This window comes from Hylaeus volcanicus, chromosome 5, assembly GCF_026283585.1.
Source record: "Hylaeus volcanicus isolate JK05 chromosome 5, UHH_iyHylVolc1.0_haploid, whole genome shotgun sequence".
NCBI classification, from domain to species: domain Eukaryota; kingdom Metazoa; phylum Arthropoda; class Insecta; order Hymenoptera; family Colletidae; genus Hylaeus; species Hylaeus volcanicus.
This window is the reverse complement of record NC_071980.1, coordinates 29343871-29358332: the sequence shown is the minus strand read 5'-3', so window position 1 is coordinate 29358332 and position 14462 is coordinate 29343871. Positions and strand designations below refer to the sequence as shown.

General features: G+C 41.7%; 2 protein-coding genes across 3 annotated transcripts in view; one reads left to right on the top strand and one right to left on the bottom strand.

Annotated features, from left to right (window-relative positions):
* LOC128877281 (mothers against decapentaplegic homolog 6) overlaps window positions 1–7827 on the top strand; it is a 44111-nt gene extending 36284 nt beyond the window's left edge. For both annotated transcript variants that reach the window (XM_054124453.1, XM_054124452.1), the window contains 2 exons: window positions 4403–4603; window positions 4793–7827. In XM_054124453.1, coding sequence (XP_053980428.1) covers window positions 4403–4603; window positions 4793–5142 — 551 coding nt within the window. In that variant the 3' untranslated portion in view covers window positions 5143–7827. The remainder of the gene's footprint in view (window positions 1–4402; window positions 4604–4792) is intronic.
* LOC128877279 (synaptic vesicle glycoprotein 2C-like) lies at window positions 7303–14373 on the bottom strand. Its single transcript, XM_054124447.1, has 10 exons — window positions 14216–14373; window positions 11865–11924; window positions 11491–11652; window positions 10895–11057; window positions 10677–10798; window positions 10345–10583; window positions 10073–10254; window positions 9618–9910; window positions 9184–9471; window positions 7303–9038 (listed from the first exon to the last, which is right to left on the bottom strand). The coding sequence occupies exons 1-10, from the start codon at window positions 14250–14252 to the stop codon at window positions 8995–8997; spliced, it is 1590 nt and encodes a 529-aa protein (XP_053980422.1). The 5' UTR covers window positions 14253–14373; the 3' UTR covers window positions 7303–8994.
* Between the last annotated feature and the right edge of the window lie 89 nt (window positions 14374–14462).

Below are 14462 nucleotides of genomic sequence, written 5' to 3'. Positions count from 1 at the left end.
CTAAGAATACCAGCAGATGATATCTCTAAGAGAAATCGAAAGCTGTCTTCCTGTAGGTCGTGAGAATTTCGAAATATTCCATCAATAATTCGTCGATGCACTATCTAGGTCTTATCGTTTAAAAACACCATCTGGAAATCTGAGCTCTCGGAGGGCCGGCGTGGACACTAATCGATACACACCGATAACCATTAATCGCCATTAGACGGCTTTCGACGATTCTGGCAACGATTTCTGGTAGATCGGACTAATTCCGATGGCCCCGCATGTTTCTTCCAGGACCCTCGCTCTTTTCTTCGTCGCCGCAGAATTTATTAGCAGCCGTTATTTACCCCCCACGAATCTTCCGCTCGCACGTGAATGATTTAGCGACGGCCGTTTCTGCGAATTCGCGCGTAAACCGTGCTTTTTATACCATTTAAATTTATTCACGCCGCGCGACACACTCGAATCGGAAGCACCCGACCAGAGAAACCTGGCTGGCAATAGACTAACGTTTTATAATTCGTTCCTTAATTGCGCTAAAAGCCATTCGTCACCGGCTCGTTTCGTCCTTCCTTTTCTCCGCTTCCAACTCGCACGTTGCCATGGAAAACTTCTCAGCGACATCTCGTCTAAACATTAATCCTTAAGGCATATAAGAAACATAAAAGAATCGAGGATGCAATTCTTTATGACGATTTACAGGAGCATCATCATTTTTACCCATTCCAAATTTCATAAGATTTTAGACTTTCCAAAACCACCCTGTAAAACACGAAAGTCAAGAATGTCTCGCGAATCAGAGCCTTAGCCGCTGTATTTCACAATTTAACGAGCCAGAGAGCAGTACGGGTCCGCGAAAGGCCGCCTCCGCGCGGAGGTGGAGGATGGTCCTTCGAATAAAATCGCTAGACGTGTAATCTGGCTGGCAAGACGTAAAATAATACACCGCGGGCACGTAAACGAGGACAGTTAACCAGTCGAGCCGCGAAGCGAATTCCACAATTGCTCCTTTATCGTGATGCTCCGAGTACCGACGGAATTGCTTTATTACAGGGTTCAATTCGCTTTCAGTTTTCCACAGTCCGCGAGTCTCCGGCGAGCTCGTTAGACGGTTATTTGTCAAACGCGTAGACAACCACGCGAATTGCGAAAAAGTCCCATTATTCAGTGTCCACCTCGATACAGCGACATGGACGTTCAGTAGCCGCGAACGGTAGGAAGTTTGCAATCTTTGCGGCCTGTATCTTTGCAGAGGGATTAAGTGTCTAGTCATCGCCTAGAAGGATACAGCTTTATTGTCACGACGCCGACACCGACGACGAAGGAGCTTGAAGGGGTCAGAGTAGTTTACCGTCGGGTTATCGTGCACTGGATCAACATGTAGCTGGAACCATTGTGATTATTACGATCTCACCGACCGTTATTCATGGGACAGCGTTCTCTGATCGAGAGATACCGGATTCAATCGGCTCCCATTTCGCAAGGGGACTTCTGTACTCGTCTTGTATTTCCTTGGGCGATCGCGCGTCATTAAAGCTCGATACGTTAACCCTTTCGCTGCGGGACGACTTTTCCTGGAAATTCTAAACAAACGTCGCAGCTTATTCGCACGACGTTTAGTTTCTAAAATAAAAATTGAAACCTTGGAAGTCCTTTTTCCTGATCGATAATCTAGATACCACATTGCAATGCAATAAGGCACCGTTCGAAAAAGCACCAGATACATGAATCTTGTTTAATCGAAACAGGGAAAACATGAGTAATGTTTTAAATTCACTAATCAGCACCTGCAATAAATAGTCGAGTACACGACCAAGTAGAAAAGACCCCACAGCGTCGATAGAAGATTAATGGTATTCACGGATAACTAATAAATCACTAATCAGATCTTTCGAAATGATCAGCCATAAATGATTTTTACGGTATGCGCTCTACTAATTAATTAATCGAATTACGTCTAAGGCATGCGCGGAACTGGTATTTCACTGGTTGATATTTATCGGTATTTCTCTGATCGATACGCGTACAATGTCGACTCGTGTGTTGCGATTCATTTTTCGAGGCAAAATTTCAATAGTTTGAGACTGTTGCTACTTTGTCAGCGGTAGCTAGCTGTAACTATGCTATTGTATATTGGTCAGGAGTTGGCGAGGCACCTACGAATTGAAAGGTACAGAGACAAGGAAATTTCACCGTTCGGTCCGCCCAAGAGTCTCCTTTCTTTCGACCAGTCACACTGCATACTCGAACTCTTTAATTTTTTTTTTTTTTTTACATACATAATATGTCTACGCCAATAGTTACTATTGCCTCGTCGACTCCTGAACTATACTAGCTGCTGAAATTAATGGTTTACGGAGCCATCTCTGTTAGGTGGTTAAATTTGAAAACGAACGGATAAGGAGTGTTCGAGCGACCCTCGCGCGTGGGGGTTCTTAGGGAGGTCTTCGTTAGCCTGATGGCAGATCCGCCCTCGCGACGAGGAAAGGAGGCAAAGAGCGATTCGCTGAAGACGGCTAAAAGCCTGCTGCGGATAATCGTGGATAGACACGAAAATTCGTAGTTCGTCACAACGACCACGGCGGCGGCGGCGGCGGCGGCGGCGGCGACGGCGACGGGCGACGCGACAACCGTCCTTGCTCCAACCACTCGCGCTACTACCGATGACGTAATCGTCGCGATACCCCGCAATCTTGGCGCCTCGGTAAACTCGTAATATCTATTTTTATCTGGTGGAAGCAGGGGTTCCGCCCCGCCGCGCCTCGTACCCCTCTCTTACACAGTCACAATACGGCGTACGTATTTACTTCGGCGCACCCGTATTTCCACCGCCTCTCTTCTTCCTGACTCTTAACCTCTAAATTCAGCCTCCACTCGAAATGACCATTCTCGATTAGGGCAGCGACTACTCGAATAACTTAACGCTCGAATATATCGGATCGGAACGTTCGAACCGCGCCGAGACGGCCCGGTAATCAAATTATTAGGTTTCTCTGCAGGATGGAATCCTGAATTTGCCTAGAAGATGGAGAAAGATCGTAGAACAAAATGGAAGATGTACTATAGAGTAAATGTTTTTCTTGTGTCTAACAATAAGAAAATCCCTGATAAATTTCTTGGACCACCTAATACGTAAATACTGTTCTTTTGGTAATCCGAAAATATTAATCTAAAGATTTCATCAAGAACGACCATGAGGACATGCGAAAATGTTGAGAAAAGAAATAAGAATGTATCTATGATAGTAGAATTATCAACCGCGCTGGGAAATCGACGAGTTCGTGGATCTGGTTGAAGATGGCGCGAACACGTTTCGATCGGGAACAGGTTAGGATAGGTTCAGGCGCCAGTGTTACGGCGACACGTTAATTATAGTAAAAAGCCACAATCGACTTATTTATTGGTCGAACCACTCGTCCTCGGGGCTATTTTGCATGTTTTAAAGCATTTTCAACGTCTCTATTTAAAGATTGCCAGTTAATAGCTGTAATCGTTTCTGTGAGAACTAACGGTGCCAGTCGATTATCTGTTGTAATGACAAATAGATTGCTGGGTAATTATTGATGATAAGGACGAGTGGCAAATGTTTTGTTTCTTGCAAATGGCGCTGAACCTTTTCGAACAAAAAGTGCATTTTAAGTGCATAAATTGTTTTTCAATTTCGTTACACGTACTGTACTTGTCTATGTGTGTGTATATATGTGTATTTTATTTCACGCTAACTGTATCGTAGATCAAGTTTCATAACCCTATAACTGCCCCCCCCCCACACACATACACGCACGCACACACACCTCCCATACAAGAAAAGGGCAATAACAGCGCGATCGTGGTTATCGTAGATTCGTCTTGTATGTCGAAAAAATCGCGTCTCCGCGGTAAGTTTTCCTCATTAGATATATTTTACGGTTATTCCCCTTCCTCTGTCTACTCTCGAATCTGGCGCCGTCGTTGTCTCCACGACAGTCGGCGAGACGCGTGGGACTTTCCGGCGACGAGTCCTTTATGATACCGCCTGTACGCCCGCAGCCTCTCGGCCGAACGAACACTTTTAACGAGAAAGAAAGACTCCTCGTTAACGCCAGATCTCATCTCGTTTCGTGGAAGTCGTTCATAAAAACGGAAGATTAAATTCCACGCTATCGAGTATGTTCAATGAAGGAATCCCCCGAGTCGATTCGCATTCTCTCGCGGTTCATAGACGAGAAATAATTGAGGAGATCGTTGCTTTGATTTTCCTGGTGTTATCGTACCGAATTAAACACTGAATATGACGTCAATATACTTAAAAAAAAAAAATTAATTAAATGTTGCAAGTAACGTATCGTACGTGTATTAAGGTAGTGATTAAGGTAGTGAGATTTGAATAGTAGTCGTGCAGAATTTTGAAAAAGCAAATTTTCTTTGTTCGTTACAGGTGAGATGGGACAAAAGGAATGGTGTACATTAGCATATTGGGAATTGGGTGGTCGAGTGGGTCGTCTCTATCCAGTGGAGCCTTCAACGGTAAACGTTTTCGATTCCCTCCACGACGGCGACGGCCTCTGCTTAGCAACGCTAGCCGAAAATCATGTTGCTCCACCTGCGGTCCAAAGAACGCGAAGCAAGATCGGTCTTGGTAAGAATCCTATATTTATTTTCCACTAACGCTACTCAAAATCAAAGGACATATCGGATTTCTCAACTTTTTGTTTGAACTTTTATTAATCGATTTGTGGAATGAACGGCTCATACAAAAAAAGCCTAATGCTAATGTATCGTGAGGCAATATCGAAGCACAACGACATAAATGATGCTTGATCCGTAGGTTTGATGCTCAGCCAAGAAGTGGATGGCGTGTGGGCATACAACAGATCCGAGAGCCCGATCTTCGTGAATTCACCTACTCTGGATGACCCGGAGTCTAGAACGCTGCTCGTCTACCGCGTACCTCCCGGTTTCTGTCTGAACATCTTTGATCGTACCAAAGTTCTTCAGCTTCCCTACGGCGGTGGTAGCACGAGAACGAGCAGTCAGACGACAGGCTTCGCCTCGGGTCCTGTCGATATCAACTCCGTCCGCATCAGCTTCGCCAAAGGCTGGGGACCCAAGTACGCAAGACAGGAAGTGACCTCTTGTCCGTGTTGGCTCGAAGTGCTCCTAGCGCCATGCAGGTGATCCCTACGACACATCGCGAAGGTATTCAGTCTCGTCCGTTTGCGCCTCTTCTTGTTCCTCGTCGTCCCCCGAGAGGGCCGATCTGTGAAACTGACGCAGCAACGACGAAGCTCCGTCCCAAAGGCTGCCAACGGATACTCAAACGACGTGGATCGCCGCCAGCAGTCTTACCAAAGTACGCCGCCATACATCCAACGAACAGCGTCGTTTTGTTAACAGAGAGAAAAGAAAAAAGAAAAAAAAAATAATATGAGAGAATCACTCGACAAGTGCGTTTTTTATATTCTTGTGCCTACGAGCGGTAGGACACACAGTGTCTACGTGGTACCCGATTCTACGTTAGAACTCGCGACACACTTTGTCTCGTCGATGATATTGTCGTACTTTCTGGATAACGCTAAATGAGATTCCACGAAAAAGTGAAGCGGAAAGACTCCCGCTAGGTCTAGTCAGTGGTATTTAACGTTTGTAAAGCTCGGCGTCTGCGCGTCCTTGCGTTAAGAATAACATAAGATAAACGAACGCTATCTGAAATCATGGAAAGTACGAGAGTAGAATCGACACCGTGTACACGATCGCTTTTCTTTATCGTCGATTCGTAATTTTAATACCCGTGCTGTCTGGCCATGTCCTCGTTTACGGTTGATCATTGCACCGCGTGGAAGCGGACACTTGGGCTTCCGTTGAGGTCTAGTCAATGCTGTTTGAGAGCGTGAAGAAGCTCGTTGGCCGCGTGGATTATGACGGATTATTCCCAATCTGTTCGAATTATCAAGAAACGAGAACAATGCCAACAGAAACCGAAGGTACTTGGCGTTTTACCTTCGAGAAAGACTTTAACGATTAACGCGACGAACGCGCCGTGCGGCATAAATTTCCTTCGTTTGTATGGAATTTATCCAAGCGCGAGAAAAGATTTGTTACGTTTATTCCAAGTTAATCGAAATCTATCGGGTGTAACTACACCTTTGGCATCTAATGTTTGCGAACTAGTCAGCGACAAAAATGAAGAAAAACGTTTTTCTAGCGGGTCTGACAAAACTTTCCTCTCGATTCTTCCCTCAATTCTGCGCATCGCGCTTCGCGATATATCCCAGCGTTACGGTTGTATGTATAACACTCCTCGCAACGGCGCGGCGCGGCGTTTCATCGGTGTTAAAAATGTCGTGTACCACGAGCACTGCTGTCCCCGATCGTCGTTCGGTGCTGTACGTACGTATGTATATGTACATACATTGTGCCTTTCCCAGCTTCCTTCGTGGTGCAATGTGCGAATGAGACGTATGAGTGCGCGTGCGTGTGTATATATGGAAAACGAGAGTGAAAATGAGAGAGCGAGAGAGAGAACTCCGCGTGCCAGCTTTGCACCAAAATGCCCAGAGAGCTTCGTACTACAGTAATACGATACTGTGATAAAAAGTTCGACCCAGGTCTCTTTTTCCTTCCTTGTTTCGGATCGCGTTTTATGAAGCACCGACGAGAAAAGCAATCAAATCTGTTACTGTGTATATTGTACGCAAAAAAAAACGAACGTATGCTTAATAAAAAGATTAAAAAAAAAAAGAAATGAAAAGAAAACGATGAAAAAAAATATAGATATGATCCATAGTTAGTCAGTTTAAATTTATAAAAAGTGTACTGTTCTTTCGGGAATAATTTTCTACGGTCTCGCGAGAGACGATATTAAACCAATTTTAGAGTGTAAGCGAGTAGGAGTTTCTACAAAAATTTTATCGCTGAAGTCTTCGCCGAAAACGAAATATAAATAAAATCAAAATGGACGCGCGTGTGCATCGATCCACGATTAACACGCGGCTCGTTCAGAGGAAGAAGCGTTACGGGAGTTCGAAGCGATGTTTAAGTACGTACATACGATGTAACGTGTACCACCAGTCATACGTATTCATTCGTTCGCGTACGCAAAACACGAGCATGTATAAAATCACAGTCGACTAATCGAATAGTTTTTTGTTGTTTTTTTTTTCTTTCTTTTTTCTTCGAGCCGTTAGTTACATTTCGTACGACCGCTTTTATCGGTTTAACGCGTTGAAACGTTCTCGAAGTCCCTGCGGACCGACGCTGAACTTTTTATTTAGGCCTGTGTAGACATCAGCCTAGTGGGATAAAAGAATATTAAGGAAGGAATATAATACTTTGACAAAGGATTAATGTAATTTATTAAGAGAATTTAAATGAAAATGAGAGTTTCCTTTGCAGATATTACGTGGTAATGTTCGATTTGTAGCCTCTTGGATTGATTCATTGTAAATCTCGATTATCAACGTTTATTATCGGTACTGACCGAGGCTTCTGAGCACGACAGAAACATGAACGAAGAGAGGAAATCCCTTCCTTTTCTACTATACGCTGCATTGACAGAATCCTCAGGAAACAGAACGTCAAGACAGTCTTCGACAAAGTCAGACTTCTCACCTCTCCCAAAGATCCACAACCGCAGTTATAGTCGTCAGGTATCTACAATAGTACCGTGCTCGTGCATACATAGGTGAAATTAGGAATCGTAGCGAAACTCTGGGTGAACGCAACAATCTGCAACGTCGATTCTTTCGATATAATTGTATTCAGTAATGAACAGAGTGACGATACGTACTGTATCGAACTGCAAGGGAGCCCTAACTTTTCATTTTTACGAAAGAAAGAAATATACGACCATAAAAATTTGTACGTGGTTCAGTCATTTACCTTACTTCCTGATCACCCGATTTATTATATTTATTCGGATCTATGAATAAAGAGTTTTTCGTTAGAGACTTGCAATACGTACACAAGTGAGAAATCATTCGATACAAATTCAGAATATCATACTATGTAATTGAAAAGGTTGGATTATGGTGGACTATTCGGTTTCCAGTGATAGACACTTGATTTGTTTAGAAAATTTATTATTTTCGTAATAAGTGTTGCATTTGTATGGTCGTCTAGTTTCTCACATAACGTGCATTCGCATTTACACTGTCACAGGACGATTTACATGACCTATTTCTATAAATACAGTACATCATGTTCTCATACATCCAAAATTAACATCTCACGCTCAAAATACCAGGATACCAGACTTCGGAATAATTCGATATTTTACGTGAACAGCTAAATATACAAGATTGATTCTAAACACCTCGCATTCAACTAATTGGCATATAATCCTATGGAAATAAAGGCTACGTGGTGAGAACTAATAAGTTGTACCTATCTTAGTTTACTTCGCTCTTATCGTTCAAATTTGATTCGTTAAGAATTTTGCCTATTAGTCTAATAAAAGAACAATTTGTAAAGGAGATCGAGCAAACGTAGAAGCAACAAGAGATCTACGTATTTACGAGGTAGGTGTATACCACTTAATCAAAATACAGTTTTCGATTTATGTTGAACTTTAAAATACTGAAGAAATGTATTAGAATGTTCACTATTCTAATAACGATAATATACATATACGTATAGGAAGCTTATGAAAATGCTAGTCAATGTGATTGAAACATATGAAATCCTGTTTGTCCAACAGAATAATACAACATGAATTTCACTACTTTCGGTACTCGTTAGTCTTCGTATTTTAAATAGGTAATGTTTATGATAAATTATGAATGAATAATATCGTCAGTTCCGCAAACGATTGAATCGTCCAAATATTCTTTGTCTCCCTAATCCGACAATTACACGAATCTTTCTAACATCGTGTAATTCGACGATGATGACATTTAAAACTAAAAACTATTTCTAAGGTGATCAACACCCGCGACACATATGTGGAAATGATATGGAATGACCGATCGTCGCACATCGCGGTAAGCATACAATTACTTCTTCGCTCCTTTACTCTTGGTCCATGATTGTTCAACTCTTTTTCCTTGGAAGCATGAGTGCTAGTAATCCTCCAACTGAAAATAATCATATTAATAAATTAGAAATTTCAATGTTCACAAAATAACGCAAGAAATGACAAGTGTGTTTTATTATTGAAAAAAAATAAAATTTCAAAAGAAGTATCGAAGGATCATTTATAAATTGAAATTGCACACTTACGGATGACTAGACTGCCAACCAGGAAAATGGGCACTTCGCAGCTAATGTCGAGCAGCATTCCAAAAGCCAAATTGCTGGCGATGGCACCTACTCTGCCGAAGAAGGTCATCATGCACATGGCGACTGCGCCCACGTGGGTTGGAAATATGTCGACCACGATGCTCCCCATTACGAAATTCGCGGTGACTATTGTCAACGAGAACACGCAGGTTACCATCAGTATCTGCAACGAGGACCTCACGAAGTAGATGCCGAAACCGAATGCGCCAGCCAGCAACATCGTTGTCACTAAAAAAATGAAACCAACTTAAGTAGAAATAAAAGTTAAGAAAATTAGAAAAGAAGCATTAATTTGTGAAGCTTCCAATCATCTGTTTCTATTCCAAAGTATTTAAAAATCGCTTGCTAAGACTCTGAGATGTTTTGATGTCTACCTGGAATTGTTCGTCGACCAACGCGATTGGCCAGGTAACCAGACGCGATGTTCCCTAGCAGGCAGAATGCATTGATGGTCAACGAATTGATAAACACCATTTCGTCCATGTTGGGACTGCAAGCAATGGCACTCGCTGACTCGACCATAACGCTCGGGGAAGGTGTCGTAACATTTTGCAGATCAGTTTCGTGCATTAGTCTGCAAACGCTCACGGTTCGGTTCGGGTGGAGATTGTGGTAGTTTTCGAAACGATTGAACAACTCTGGCAGCCACAGACCTAATCCGTAATACCTGAAAAATAATCATTTCCATAACTATTACTGTTTTTAATCAAACAAAGCTTCGTTCCTATTAATTTTTACCAAACTATTTTAATTTACGTCTGAATTACTTTTCAGAAAGAAATAAAGTACTACTTCATATTAAATAACAAGTTAAACTTGGAAAATTTACCCAAACATATTCGTGAAGTAAATGGCCCAAGTCAGAAGCGCATACTGCAGCAATGGCGGCGACGCAAGTGAACGCATTTGCAGCCAAATATTCTTCAGCAACATCGTCAACACTCCAGATCCAGAGAAGTTTGTCTTGCCGCTATTAATATTCGCACTGTCGTCGAATAACAAGATTTTTACCTAAATAAGAACCAAACAATCAGTTAATTGCTTTAATTACTTTAATTTTGAATTAATAAAATTGCTCTCGGTTTCTTGTCAAGTGCTTACAGGGTACTCGTCCTCGTGGTGACCAGTGTTTATCGCATAGATTTTTCGTAAAATCGCCAGGGCTTCCTCCGTTTTGCCTTGAGAGATTAGAAATTTAGGACTCTCTGGGTACCTGGTGGCTATCAGAGTGACCATTAAGGTCGGCAATCCAATGATAGCCAGGAAAAGTCGCCAAGAATTGAACACGATGCCATGGAATTGAAGGGATATTGGCATTGGTATGATTATCCATGCCAAACCTATAAAAAAGATGGTAATCGTTATCTAAAATTGTGAACAGTTGAAATGCTAAAAATTCTTCCTTATTCCCTTATTAAAAAATGAAACTTTACCAGGTAGGATCAGCCAGGAAAGAGTCCAAAAGAATCCAACGTAGCAGATCGATTTTACCCTCTGTTTCTCCGCGTGGAATTCGCCAAGGTACGTGTAGATCAGCGATCCAGGGGCACCAATGCTGCAAGAAACTATTCGTTAAAACCAGAGCAACAAAGCTGGCTAAACAATGCCACTAACAAATGTAGTTAAAAATATAACCAATTGGGCTGCTTACAAGAATCCACTGAGACCTCTGAAAATTAGCAGGACCTTAAAGCTTTGCGAAAGACTCCCTCCAATTGTTAAAATGCTATCGAACAGCATGGTAAGGAGAAGAATGTATCTTCTGCCATAGGCATCCGCAAACACTCCCCAGAACAGGGCACTGATCACTCCTCCTAAGGAAGAAGAATGTATCGGATTAATAAGAAAGTAACGAGAGATCTCGTACGATTGAGAAAGGTATAATTAAGAAAAAATATTATTAAAAAAAGAAAATTTAATTAACACATTTTTTGGCTTTAATTTTCAGATGGCAAGATCTATGCCGTCCCCCCTCCGACGAATGAAGTTAATCGACGTTAATCGCGCGAACAGCGAGTAGGACGTTATATAAAAACTGTTCGTCAATTTTCCTAACGAAATAAGTGCTATCGAACGTGTCTAACACGTTGCAATTAATGTGCACGTCGCCTCGATCGAAACAACGTCTGTTTGGATGGAACTAGCCGTTTGAAAAGTCCCATTTTGGAATAGAAAGAGCCAACGCTTGGTGATCTTAAACCAAGCGTAATTCAACATTGTGGCGACATATGGTAAAGGTTTTCTTACCCACTAGGAAGGAGACGTTCAGCAGACCCTTTTGCTCGGATGACAATTTCAGATCGCATTCTGCGGATGGCAGGATGTACGCGTTTATGCCATTTTCACAACCAACGCAGATAAACATCGCGCCACAGAGGAGCAGGAAACTGTAGTGGAACTTTCCATATCCTGAAAATTATAAATTTTATTAGTCGAGGATCTTCAGAAATATTACGATTGTACTCGAGGTGCGATACACCTGGGAAAATATTTGAAACGTTCCAAGGTTTTTTATTCGATGCCTCGATAATCTGGATTAACGCTAGATCCAGATGAAACCTCGCCCCCTCCCCACCACCACCACCCGAATTAATTCAAAGAAGTTCCATTGTGTTCCTTACCGCAAAGTTTGATAGCCTTCTCGAAGTCTGCTGCGCCTTCCTTGTTGCCATGACTGTTTTCTAAAAATAAAATCACCAATTCTAATCAGACTCTGGTACAGTTAAACATTCCTTCGACACTCCTAATTAGATTTCGATAATGTCAAAGCGAAACCAATAAATACCCAACTAACAAATATACAATTTCTCCATAAAAATATTTACGCTCGCGAACAAATGTTGTTCGCTGGTGCACGCGCAATTGGATAATTTTGTGATTATTTCATTCTTAGCCTGTCACGCGTTGATTCGGCAAGGACGTTTTGTCTATAGATGTTCATCGACGCAGGTTTTTGTGTATTCATCATGTCGTCGTGTTTGTTATCGTTTTCCCACATTCCTAATGTAAATTCCGAGATAATTGTGAAACGGTCAAATAAATGTATCAACTTAGCCAGTTTTACTTTCAGTTAATTTCCCTTTGCGCTCATATATATGAAAATAAAATCGTTGGCCAGTTTTTCTCTGTGTCAGGAAATTTCATAAAAATATTCCATATACGTAGCGCGCTATTCCTGATGTTCTGTCAGGTCGCTTTTAATTACTATTAACACAATCAAGATAGTGACACCGGCAATTGGTGGTAAATGCACTGTAGATCAAGTCCATTAAATTTGTCTTTGCGAGATCATTCCTGTCCAGGAAATTGATAAGAATAAAAACAAGCTTCCTTTATTGAATAATTGCACTGCATTGGTTGGAAAACGATTAAGTAAGAGTGTTAAGATTAAAGAGGGAGGGAAGTTAAGATTGTTCCAATTAAACGTAGATAATAAATCGTTATACTCTTTACTACAGCTGAAATATTCATTCGGTATCGGTATAAAAAGATCATTGTAATCCTTACAAAAGCATCCAGCATGGGCGTGTCGCCCATTAGGCGTGCTTTTCCATTTTACTCGAAAACAAGGTGAAAAGACCAGTCTCGAAGCATAATTCCTATCGCGATTAAGCCACCATAGTTTTGGAGAACAGTTTAGCAGTGTTCGTTGAAACAAAAGTGAAAAAACTGCTAGAAAGGATCCAAGATAATTACGCCAGCCGAGCAATTATACACACGATGTAGCAAATGAAGCAGCAATTAAAGGAACAATTGTATTTTGACATTTCGCCGGCGACTATTGTGCAATCGTGCGCGCATTCAAACGCACGGCGATGCACCTGCACATCGGTTCTTTTTTCAGTAAACACTTCGGAAACAGGATCGAACTGGTCGAAATTATGTCATCGATGATGGAAGGAAGTAATTATTATTACGGCATTGGCAATGACGATCTCTTTCATCTCTGATCCACGGAGACGCGACAGACGTCGCCGTTGCCTAATAACGCTTTTCGGTGAACTATGCGCAGCGAAAATCACGTTGTTAAAAACAGAGCTATTTAGATGCTGGAAAATACTCATTGTAGCAAGCTAAAAAGATACGAGTACAACTTGCGTGAGTTGGAAAAGTGATTCTGTAGCTTCTTACAATTAGTCGAGTCGAGATACGAAGAGTTTAGTCAGAGAGACTATAATCCAAAAATATATTAATAAATGCTTCGAGAAGTGAGGTGATTCCTTAATTCAAAATTTTAATTCAAAGTAAATCAAATATATAATTCGTGAATACATCGGAACACGTTCGAATGGAAGAATCTTTTTATTCGTGACGTGTGGTATCCAGTTCGGCGATTAATTTTCGTTAGTGTATGAATGACGTAAAGAAACAGGACGAATAACGAGTTCGGATAATTTTCAGTGAATAACCGAGCGATCACGTTCGGAGTTTAATCGTTGACGTAGAAACTCGAATACCACGTTGTTAAATTTGTTTAAATTTTGTATTATCGCTGGACTGCTCGACGACGATCACTGACGCAAGAGGAGAACTGGGGAAGGATGTTTTCGCATACTTTTCATTGATGTCGGTCAATTCGCTGAAATTGTAGTTACTTAATTGTTTACACTTTGATATTACCGAGTCCGTATACAGTTTGGAACGTACAACGACATTTCACTGCAGCTATTATCTAAGAATATAAAAAAAAATAAAGCTAACGTGCCATAATCTATGATTATCCTAAACCATTTCAGATCGAACTCTTATTTAAATTCAATTTAAATTTCAATCTCATAGTCACGTTTCATCCAACACCCATCTCAACCACTAACAATCAAATTTCATTTGAAATTTACAACAAACGAGTCCCACGATAAACAACCCTAGCGTCGAAAAGCCTTCCTATTCCTACCGATGCAACCACACCTCTAGCCTAATGGAGCACGATCAACGCCATCGTTCAGTTATTAAAAAACCAAATAATACTCACCAACAGAGAAAGACAGAGAGGTGATCTGATTGACCATGTCGCCAAGACGCCCGTAAACGCACTATACTTGTGGCCTGTCAAAGTCTGCCGCGACTACTGAGCGCGAAAACCGAGCAGAATCGACGCCGACGATCCCAAGTGGAAAACGTCCACGCGATCCACACTCGCGTCTCTTTTAAATATCGTCACGCGCGTCCACGATCGACGAACGACGAATAGGGAAGCGAGGATCACGTCGATAGCCGAA